This window comes from Lynx rufus, unplaced genomic scaffold, assembly GCF_022079265.1.
Source record: "Lynx rufus isolate CCGP_SWC_20201006 ecotype Redwood Valley unplaced genomic scaffold, mLynRuf1.p SCAF_4, whole genome shotgun sequence".
NCBI lineage: Eukaryota > Metazoa > Chordata > Mammalia > Carnivora > Felidae > Lynx > Lynx rufus.
This window is the reverse complement of record NW_025814856.1, coordinates 88,827,851-88,839,946: the sequence shown is the minus strand read 5'-3', so window position 1 is coordinate 88,839,946 and position 12,096 is coordinate 88,827,851. Positions and strand designations below refer to the sequence as shown.

The 12,096-nt window shown below is 34.6% G+C and overlaps 1 protein-coding gene across 1 annotated transcript in view; it reads left to right on the top strand.

The window, feature by feature from the left end:
* The window catches only part of SEMA3A (semaphorin 3A), a 202,685-nt gene extending 194,147 nt beyond the window's left edge, over positions 1 to 8,538 (top strand). The window contains exons 16-17 of the mRNA XM_047096879.1: positions 6,560 to 6,702; positions 8,083 to 8,538. Of these exons, the coding sequence (XP_046952835.1) occupies positions 6,560 to 6,702; positions 8,083 to 8,538 (599 nt within the window). The remainder of the gene's footprint in view (positions 1 to 6,559; positions 6,703 to 8,082) is intronic.
* Positions 8,539 to 12,096: the final 3,558 nt, after the last annotated feature.

Here is a 12,096-nt window from a genome sequence, read left to right as displayed (position 1 = left end):
AGAGAATCAAATACTAAATAAGGCCTTTAGCAATGTGATATTTCTGGCCAAATGATGGATATCATGACTTTTTGTTGTTACAAAAGGAAGCAATTTATTTAACTTCTTTCTTTCCTCCCATTCTTTCTGGTTTATTAGCCTCATTTCATTTCCATAAATTATCCTACTAAAGGAGGAAATGATTAATTGAAGATTGCTTCCTTAAAAACATTATTTCTTGTCATTAACAAATGCGACATATTGTAACATTGTGTTATTCAAACACATCGTGATGCTTTTAAAATAATTTTAATGTTTGTTGTTCTCAATTATTTTGCTCTAACTATTCAGTTCAACTCATGAGAATTCATTATGCCAATTCAACAACTAGCTCTACCCTTTTGTCTACTGGTAATTTTCATGACAAAAGTTTATGTTCAAAACAGTTGCTTTCTAAGGGCAAATTGTATTTTAAAATAGATTAAATGAGATTGCTTTCTTTCTGGAGATCCATAGGATTCCCATCGGCACAGACATCCTTTAGACTTATAGCTGCCCCTTGAGGTACAAGCATATATTCATAGGATTTCTCAGATCTCTTTCTCTTCTTCGTATTGCATATTGGGAATTGTTTATTTTGGAGTATACTTCATTCATGGTCATCTTCTCCTACCAGATCTCAAATCAACTCTTGTTAACATTATAAAATGTAACAAAATTGAGAAGATTTAAAATGTTTACATTTGCCATGACCCAGTAGCATATTCTGTCAAACTCAGGGTTATAAACCCTGTGCCCTTCTTAACTGATTAAACTTTTATCACTTCTATTTTTTTCAGTTCTTATGTATTTATGTATTTATTTATTTTGAGAGAGAAAGTAGGGGGGCAGAGCAGGGGAAGGGCAGAGAGGGAGAGTGAGAGAGCATCCCAAGCAGGCTCGGCACTGTTAGCACAGAGCTCGCCACAGGGCTGGAACCCACAAACCATTAGATCATGACCTGAGCTGAAGCTGGAAGCCTAACCAATTGAGTCACCCAGGTGTCCCTTAATCATTTCTTTTATGTAATTATGATATCCCCTTGATATAAGGATATCAAAGTTACATGAGGTTTCAGCTTTTAAATGTAGACTAAATAGTTATCTGGATTTTCCTCTCGCAAACATTAGCTAAGGGTTTATGACTGCCTAGTGCCAGGATTATAAAACATATGGTATGAAAGAAGACAACTAGATTAATACATAATCACAACAAAAAAAGATTAATAAATAATCATAACAAATAAGACTACATGTGCCCTAAAAATATATGTAAAAAGATTTTAGGAAGTCTATAAGAGAGAATACTTTTTTTGATGGTGGTCAGGAAGTAGGATTGATGTTGGGAAGCAGTTCATAATTTGCTGACTATGGATTCTTAGTAAAGGAATTTAAGTTTTGAATTAACAGTTGAAACTATCACAAGAATAGCAGTAACAATAATGAACCTCACATATTTAAGACTATTTCTGTGTCCAGGCGTTATACGATTAATTTTATGTAGATACATGTAAACAACAAAAAAGGTACTAAGAAGGGTTATAAAAATTTCACATTGTCCAAAATTGTTAGATGACCTAATATATTTCAGACAATTTGTCATTTTTTGATTGAAAACAAAGATAAGATAAAGATGGCAATAATGTCACACGGACAAAACATGTATACTGACAACAAAACCAGGCATGTAGGAAGAACATATTTACCATGACATTGTAAGGATAAAACATAAATTTTTCTAACACATTTTTTCAGTGGTGAGGGAGAAATGTAATCAACAGATGAGTCACAAAGTTAATTCTCTGAAAAAAAAAATCAGTTTTGGGGGGTGCCTGGCTGGCTAAGTCACTAGAGCATGTGACTCTTGATTTCAGGGTTGTGCATTCAAGCACCATGTTAGGTGTGGAGCCTACTTTAAAAAAATCACTTTTTCAAGAGAATCTCAATAATTCCTGAAAATTAACACCAGAAAAAAAAATTTCTCCCAAGATGAACCTCAAAAAAATAGTGCAAGGCAGTGGACACCATATTGGACAACATTGTGACCTAAGCATAGTGAACAAATCCGTAGAGTATTGCTTATGGGCTTCCTCAACATAGGTCAGAAGGACCTCACCCAACACAATTCAATAACATCAATTATATTATTATATGTGTTCCATGTAAACTGCTCTCAGATCAACTAGTTTCATGCAGAGGGAGATTTCAGATGATACTTAACCCTGAATATGCAAGATTTCATATCCTTAAGGAAATCTTTAATCCACAGTGTTTTCTCAGCTGAGCTTTTGATTTGTATTGGGGAATTTTAAGGTCAGTAGTATATGCTATGAAAAATACTTAAGAGTATAGCTATACTATGCTACCATTTCAGTGCAGAGCTCTTTACTTTAATAAAGCCACAATGATAGTATACTTGACATCCTAAGAAAATCGTTGCAAATCTGCTAAAAACAAGAATCAAAATACTGTTCCTGTTTATATTTTTTAATAGAAAGAGACAGAAACAAAGAGAGATTAGGGGCAGAGGGAAGGAGAAAGGAAAGAGAGAATCACATTGTTATTGGAATTCTAATGTTTTCTATGTTTTACAACATTTACTCAAGCAGTTGGGGTAGAAGGATCAGAAAAGGGAATGGACAGTTATTGGGTGCCTTCTAATCATTTTGAAATACTTCTTGGGTATCTGTTTATAAGGTATCAGGTGTGAGGAAATGAACAGAAAAAGATGTTTACAGGTTGTTATATCTGAGCACCCAAATATATGAATGCTTGCCTATGACCACTTTATTTATTTATTTATTTATTTATTTATTTATTTATTTATTTATTTTAAGTTTATTCATGGGGTGGGGGAGGAGGAAGAAAGCAAGAAAGCAAGCCTAAGCAGTCTCCGTGTTGTCAGTGCAGAGCCCCGTGTGGGACTTGATCCCACAAACAGTGAGATCATGACCTGTACCAAAATCAAGAGCTCGTCAGCTGACTGAGCCACCCAGGAACCCCCTGAGGCCACTTTAGCTAAAAGTTCTGGCCCTAAGTTAAAAGCTGCTGATGATAGAAATATTCTGCTGCAGAGGAATTAATAGAAACAACTGTACTCAGTGGAAATTGAGTTTTTGCAACTGTTCCTAAAGGCAGCACAACCTAACAAAACCTACGAGAATGTCAACCCAGAGAAACATGGTGGTACCTCTGCATACTGACGATGATGAGTGGTTGATGTGGCAGAACTTGTAACCTCAGTGCTTACTAACTAGAATACTTCCTTCTGCTTTTTTATTTGGGTAAAGGAAAGAAAGAAAGGCCAATTTAAAGGAGGAATGAGTCCTACAGGTATTGGCACAAGTGGTTATCAGGGCAAACTAAAGATACCTAGTCAGTGAACCAAATTCACCAGTTGTGGTCTGTCAGTTATTCAGATGGAAAAGTGCCGTGTTTCTTGAAGAGAAGGCCAGGAACTACTGCTATGTTAAACTCAAAACAACTTGGTATAAGTTCTTGATTAAATCAAATGTCATCTTATATTAGATGCTACTATATGTAAGTAGCAGGTGAAATGAAATGTTTTTTTTTTTTTTCAATAGAAGGAAACATATACTCTTAAGAGAACATTTCATTTCATTTCATTTCATTTCATCTTTATTCATTGGGAAACATTTGCTGTCACCAGAGAAGACCTTGAAGAGAAATTAAAAACTGAGTAGGTTTCCCAAGATTAGAAGAAATGTTAACTCTGTATGGAACAGGTAGAATGATTAAGTTAATTGGGAAGAAGACAACTTTGTGAATTTTTGAAAATATACCTAATTGATGTTACATTTATAGTAAGCTCTCATTTCTTATTATACAAGTTACATTCTCTTAACTGTGTGTCAACTAATGTGTTAAAGATTTAAAGGGAGTTTTATGTTTGTAAGCAAGAACTTATGTACACCATAAGACTTCTACAGCTCTTGATGGTAACTTAGATTAGGTGAGAGACAAGTCAGTTATTTCATAAAGTTCTACAAGTAAAGTGGGCCTGGGTAAGGCAAAAGATACTAGTGGATCACTATGTTGTTTGTTTCTAAATTTAGTGGATTAAAAAATCAACTTTATTTATTTATTTTGAGATAAACAGAGACAGCATGAGTGGGGGAGGTTCAAAGAGAGAGAGACAGAGAGAGCGGGAGAGAAAATGCCACGTAGACTCCATGCAGCCAGCTCACAGCCCGACAAGGAGTTTGAACCCATGGACTGTGAGATCATGACCTGACCCAAAACCAAGAGTAGGATGCTTAATTGACTGAGCCACCTGTGCACCCCAATACAGTGGACTTTTTACTGTTAGCAAGCTGGCATATATTTTATGATTCATTAATATGTAGAGATTAAATAAAAAGTCTCTGCCTAAATGGATTTTTTTTAATTAAGGCTTTTTAAATTGTATTTTATTAGAGTAAGAATGCTTAACATGCGACCCACCCTCTCAAGTTTTTAAGTGCGCAGTACAATATTTTTCACTGTAGGCACACTGTTGTATAGCAGATCTCAAGATCGTACTCCTCTTGCATAACTGAAACTTTATACCCATTGATTGACACCTACCCATTTCCCTTTGGCCCTGGCCCCTGGCCACCACCACTCTACCATCTGCTTTTAGGAGTTTGACTCTTTTAGATCTTTGGTATAGGTGGGATCATCACATAGTACTTGTTCTTCTGTGACTAGCTTATTTCACTTAGCATTCCCTAAGGTTCATCCATGTTGTTACTGATTGCAGACCTTCTTTTTTTAAAGGCTGAGTAATATTCCAAATAAAAGGATTTCTAAATCAAAGGTTAAACTGCATGGCAGTTATCAGGAAAAAAAAAATGTATCCATTGTAAACTGTATTGACCTCTGTGACAAGGTTTTCTAAATATGGTATCACAGGAGATTGTCCAGCCCCTGTTAGGCAGAGAGATTCAATTCACCTCTGTCCAGGGAAGCACATACCCTGCAGATTAGAATAGCAACATGTGACATATCTATTCATTCAACAATGTACTAATAATTCCGGGGGGTGGGGAATAAAAACACGGCCATATTCCATATAGATATTGACATACAAACATATAGCTCCAATATAAAAAATACTGTGACTTAGAATCAGTTAAATATTGTTGTTTCTTTTCATTTCCTTTTTCCAGGGTATTGATCTGTTAAATAAGAAGGGACAGATACTTCCCAAGTTTAGAAGAGCCTCATTTCACAATTCAGAGTGATAGAAAAGCAAGCGCTAATATTGACCTCCCTGGAGAGAGCAAACGGAGGTAGAATGTCAACTGTGGCAGAGTGAGAATAGGGGGTGGAGGACACAAGCTGTGTACAGGGATCGGGTGGAAGCAGGATTTTGGAAAGCTCTAAACCTAGTGAGAGCAAATCATATTGTCTGTGACAGACCAAAGTACTCAGTTAATTAGAACAAAGTGATGCCAGAAAAAGGGGGAAACATTTTTTTTAATTAAAAACCTAGTTGAGTTTGAAGTAAAGAGCAAAAATTTTTCATCTGTCTATGCTGTCAACCCTCCATGCATGTGAAAATATATTTATTATTTTCTGTATTAATTTAATGAGTTCCAGATTGTACAGGATGTCATAATGGAAACAGGATTATATAAGATAATAAGGAGGGGTTTTTTTTTCTCTCTCTAAATGAGTTTTACCTAGACTCCCTGTGTCCCACTTTTGATCTTAACTGTGTTTCATTTACCACATTGAAGGAGGTTACATAAAGGGTAAAATAATAGAAACTTAATCAGGAAACAGGTTTTCTTACTGCTACATTTTATTATATACTCTTGCCATATTCTTTAGCCTAATTCTTGAAAATAATAAAAGATGTATCATTTTAAAATAAGGACAATTGAAACCACATTGCTTTATAATTGTGCATCTTTCTTCTGAGCCATCCCAAACATTTCACACCCATTGATCTTCAGAAAAACCATGTTGATTACTTAAGGGTTAGTGGTGGGGAGTATAAACTTCCTGAACTCTACCTTCTGTAAAATACTAGGTAAATAGCAATGGCTGGTGAAGTTAATTTTACAGATGAAAAACAAACACAAAGAGGCAAAATAATTTCTCAGCAACAGATTCTTGTTTCCAAAATCTCAGTCAAATAACTTCTGCTAGAGAATAGTACACTATGAACTGGCCCCATTAGTCAGAGCATAGAGTTTTATAGTTAAAATAATTTCTTGGAAAGTATTACCATGGCATATAAAGATGTATAGTTATACTGCACACATGACTGGTTTTGTTAACGTAATGCTACTTTCTGGTAGGCAAATCTCTGCATGTGCTTTGTATAAGCTATACCAAAATAATGAGTCTGTTTAAGCAGCCACTTGGGTTCTGAAACCTTACGTCCATGACATTTCTGCCATCCTAAATCAATTTGGAAAAGACTTCCAACTTGGCAACAAATTTATCTTCTGAATTTCCAAATAAATACTTTGGAAGGTTGAGTTTACTTCTCTAACATTTCCTCATTTCATTTCCTCATCACTGGCCAGATAATCACCATGGCCACAGCCTTGAAGAAAGAATCATCTATGGAGTAGAAAATAGTAGCACGTTCCTGGAATGCAGTCCAAAATCACAGCGAGCTCTGGTCTATTGGCAATTCCAGAGGAGAAATGAAGAGCGAAAAGAAGAGGTATAGGAATGAAATTGACTGGATTATTTCTATCTAACATATACTGTTAAGTGACCCCAACATGGTTGACTTGAGGGTGAAAAAAATACTGTGAATCTTTATCCTTTTCTTAACCCATCAATAGTCCATTCATTAAACAAGCATTCACTGAAGGCTGATCATATGACAGGCTTTGTGCTAGGAACCGGAGAAACAAAGGTGAGCTGATAAGAATTTGTCCCAGAATCCATTTGGAGATATATTTGAGAGTCTTCTTTTTCCTTGTAGTTATCTACAAAGAAAGTATGTTATCTATATTTTTGTACCAAAAAAAAAAAAAAAAAGAAAGAAAGAAATCCTCTACTAATTTTAACTTTTGTTCAATTAATTCTGTTATCCAAACATGTTTTATTTTCTCTACTGACTTTGTTCTCAAATGAGGAGGAGAGGTTTTGGAACGGGGCTAGGAGTTTTAGGATAAAGAGTATGAACTATACATGAAGTATGAACTATACGTGAAGCATCAGACAGATCTTCCTCATCAATGGATTGATTCATTTATTCCTGTGTGAAATTAAAGAATCGTACAGAGAAAATCTCCATACTCTGAGCCTTTTAAGCTTTTAAAAAATATTAAATAAGGGTAACTAATCGGACTGTGTAGGTATTTGTGAATGTATTCTGTGCAGATAATTTTACAAACATAATCTGAATATAAAACCCACCCTTTTTTGACATTTGAAGCATCGTTGAATATGTAATCACACCCTACAAACGTCGAAGTTGATTTTATACAATTTTATACACTATCAGCTTAGGCCTTTCCGAGATGTCTGTTGTAAACCGTATTCAAAATAAAAGTAAGGTTAGGTACATTCAAGAGCATATCTTTATATTTATGACACACCTGAGACTTAGAAAACTGAATAAATAATTATTAAGCATGTACTCCTATGCATTTTTCTTCTTGCTCAACTGCTGATTCTTAAATTTTTTCAAATCTTCTGAGTTCATTCTAATGCTGTCCTGTTTTCTAATATCATGGTTCTGTATTTCCAAGATTTAATGTTAACTTTCTCCTATATTTATATACCTTCTTTCAAGTTTATAAAATAAAGTACATCTGTGTCCTTTCATTATCTTGAATATCTTAAATTATTACAATGAAAACTTCTATTAAGATAGTAGATAACCAATATTTTCCATTGTATCTTAAAAACAATTTACAGAAATTTCTAACTCTTTTTCTGATGGGGAAATGGTATCATCTCTCTTCAGCTAGAAATTTTATCAACTTTAAAATGTGCCTCAACACATAATCTAAGTTTTTACTGAGACAGCATTTTAGAACTTCTGTGTCTTTTAAATATGTATATTTTTACTACCGTTTTCTTCTGCCAGATCAGAGTGGATGATCACATCATCAGGACAGAACAAGGCCTTCTACTGCGTAGCCTACAGCGGAAGGATTCAGGCAATTACCTCTGCCATGCTGTGGAACATGGTTTCATGCAAACTCTTCTGAAAGTGACCCTGGAAGTCATCGACACAGAGCATTTGGAAGAGCTTCTTCATAAAGATGATGATGGAGATGGCTCTAAGACCAAAGAAATGTCCAACAGCATGACACCTAGCCAGAAGGTCTGGTACAGAGACTTCATGCAGCTCATCAACCACCCCAATCTGAACACAATGGATGAGTTCTGTGAACAAGTGTGGAAAAGGGACCGAAAACAACGTCGGCAAAGGCCAGGACATGCCCAGGGGAACAATAACAAATGGAAGCACTTGCAGGAAAACAAGAAAGGTAGAAACAGGCGGACCCACGAATTTGAGAGGGCACCCAGGAGTGTCTGAGCTGCATTACCTCTAGAAACCTCAAGCAAGTAGAAACTTGCCTAGACAATAACTGGAAAAAATGCAATATACATGAACTTTTTTCATGGCATTATGTGGATGTTTACAATGGTGGGAAATGCAACTGAGTTCCACCAATTATAAATTAAGTCCATGAGTAACTTTCCTAACAGGCTTTCCTCCTAATACCAACACCTAATAGAGGTCAGGTGAACGCAGAGGTTCACTTTAGCAGACTTAATGTTTCCTATGAGATTTCATTGTACAGGTTTCCCTTTCTTCTTTGCCTGAGAAATAAAAATGTCATTTGCCATATTGCCATCTAAAGAAGAAAAACTGCATCAGCAAAGCCATTTTATTGAACTAAAAGTCTAAAATAAACTGCATGGATTTATGAAGCTGATGAATATTCCAAAATATAGTTGGATTCAAGGATATTTTTTGTCTACCAGCACTTGTGTTTATATGTACTGGAGGAGTAAAATGAGACTGAATGAAATGGTCTGTGGAAATATAAAAAAACATAAACCATCCATCATCCAGAGGAAAAATGGAATACACTGATCTACTACTGATGTCTTCTTTCAGCTTTGATCTAAAGATGTATTTTATTAAAACTATAATTTAAATGTACCATGACAAATATGCAGTAAAAATTAGCTCTTTTCTAAGCTAGAGTAGGTTTTTGTCTTATAGTTATTGTGCTCTATAGTTTTTGTTTTACAAATTCCAATTGTGTGCTGCTTTTTTCCCCCTTTGTGTTTTTAGTTCTGCAAGAGGGATAGCTGATATTGTTCAAGAAACACATAAACATCATTAACAGTTGATTCCTAAAACCTGGACATAAATTATGCTTTATTTCTCTGAGGAATTCAAACAGTTAACACCCCCCTTCTTTAAGCATGATCAAAATTAATTTTAACTTGCATAATGTTCTTAGAAAAAACAGAACATTTAACCAGAAGAAAAAGGAGAAACAATTTTGATTTGTTCAATGCATTGTGTTGCACCTAATGGTTCAATAAGGAGAAAAGGAACTGCGTATTTCATGAAAATAATAAGCATTGTTTTAATATAGCATTAACAGAAAATCTCTTAATTTTGTGCTTGAAAACCCGCATGATATTTGAGACATAAAAACTCTCATTATTCCTTTAGGAATTACATTTGTGTCACTAATTTTCTTGAAAGAGATCAGTAACATTCAGAACAACATCTTAAAGGCAAATTTTCCAACTCTGTTTACATCTGTATCAGCTGTCTCTTACCTCACCTTGTTTAAAGCAATGATCTGTTTTAAAACAGATCATCTTGATTCATTTCATGTTGATGGGAGTGACTTTTATACAAACTGTTTTCTGGGACACAACTCACACTTAAGTCATGTAAAGCTTTTTGTTTCCTCCAACAACTTATAAAATAAGGTAAAAGATGTTCAATAAAGGACTTGCCTCGTCCCTTGTCCTAACATGATTCCTTGAGAATCATTGACTTCAAGGTTTATAAGGCCTTCCGCATTATGATAGTTTCTTTTGCACTGCACTCACCTTTCCAGGAATCCCTCCCTAGATTCTTCATCATGCACAAAACTGCAAAGGAAACATCTTCTTGCTAATTAATGAAAGCGGCATTGAAATTCTAACTCTAGCTGTCTTGGGATTCTAATTAACTCAGCATTAATTTCTCACCTCAGACTACAGTGAATTTTTTTAAAAAAATTCTCAGCTGAAATATTTCACAGATGGGAGCTCATGTTTCAATTTAGTTGTCTGAATAAACAATTTGTTAATGCCTATTTCAAATGAAAGTCTAAAAATATTCTACATTCAATTTTAGGCTCCATTGATTAATCCGGTGTTACTTACAGAAGTACATCCTTAAACGGTATTTGAATTTTAAATTATTTGAAGGACATATTTCTGTAGAGAAAAAGCAATGTTTGAAATACAAATCAAAGAACAAAGAGGCCTCCAAAAATAGGTATTTTTTTCTATTTTCATGGAGTATCTTAACTGTGCTAAAATTTGGTGTTGCATTTCCTTCTAAATTTTCAACTGAAACAGATTTGCAATAACAACAGAAGTATCTTATTTCATAGTAGTCCTCAAAAATAATGGACTTGAAGGGATGGAGGGGATGCCTTCCAATATCCGAACGCATTTTGTTAAGCATTATGAAATACCCAGAGAAAGTAAGTCTAGACTTCAAAGAAAAGAAACAAAACAAGGAAATCTACTTGCATGTCTTTATAAACTATCAGGTCTAAGTTTTCGAAGAAAATTATTGATATAACTTGCAGGTAGATAGCTCTTATTACAGTCATAATCTGCCAGTGTGTATTAAGAGGGGACAGTTTGCACGAAAAATAATCAACGTCCCACTTAATTTAATTTGAATAGACTTTGGCATATGCATGTATCATCAGAGTTGAAACTTTGTTAAGACACTCATGTGAACATAAGCAAGTTATGACAGCACTCTTAAGATTGGAAAAAGGTACATCGCAGCAGAGAAATGACGGCCCAGTTGAAATCAAATGTATAATGTAAATGCATGTAAATGCACACTTAATGCTACTTTATGTATTATTTAGTGATTTTCAATGGTATGTGTTTAATATTTTTGCTACCTACACATTAGGCAGAAGAGATGTAAATAATTTTGAAAAGAAGAGGAAGGACAGTAAACTTCAACTTTTTATAGGGACTCCATTTCAGTGTGTTCAATATCACCCTAAAATGCAAGATTTCCCCACACAGGTGACAAGGTGGTTTATGTGCTATTTAAGGACGGAGGGTGTGTGCCCATTCAATAAGCATGTTTTTTGCCAGGTAGTAAATATGTTCCATATCTGTATTTATCACTGCATTTCAGATGGGAACTAGAAAACTGGAGAGAAAAATGTAATGAAACTGCTGCTGTAAATTATTCCTTTTAGCATGTATTCAGTTGCTAAATACACATTTCTTCAAAATATTTGAATTCAGATGTCTTTACTGTTCCCTGTAGCATATGGTGTCAAGGAACATAAGTTTAGAAAATGCTGAGAACCAGAGTCAGGTTGCTACATAATCAGCTAGCAGATTTCTCCGTTCTAGTCATCTGTAAACTGAGTTCTATATTTATGGTGATGATGTTCATTTTTATGCCCTTTAAGTTAAATATTGTTATTTTTTATGTCATGCCTAAAAGAGGAAATATAGGGATGAAATTCTATAATGTGTCATTATCATGCTCAGTTTGGTTTCATTCAGGATCGACAAGGATGGCCAACAGTTGTTACTGAAATTGCCTATCCTTAAGGTCATAAGCAAGCATTTCATCAATATGAAGTGATTAGTATAACATTTTAAAAGCTTTGTTTTATGAGTTCATTTTTAAAACACAATTTGCATTCAAACTTTAATGGAAATTATCCATTGTGATGTCTTCAAAGACAAACTTAACAAACAGGATTCAACATCATCTTATTGTGTTATCGCCAAAGGCATCCATGCTTTTTATTTTAAAGCTGTAATAATTATCCAAATTCATTGTTAATGTTTGCAAAATACGTGT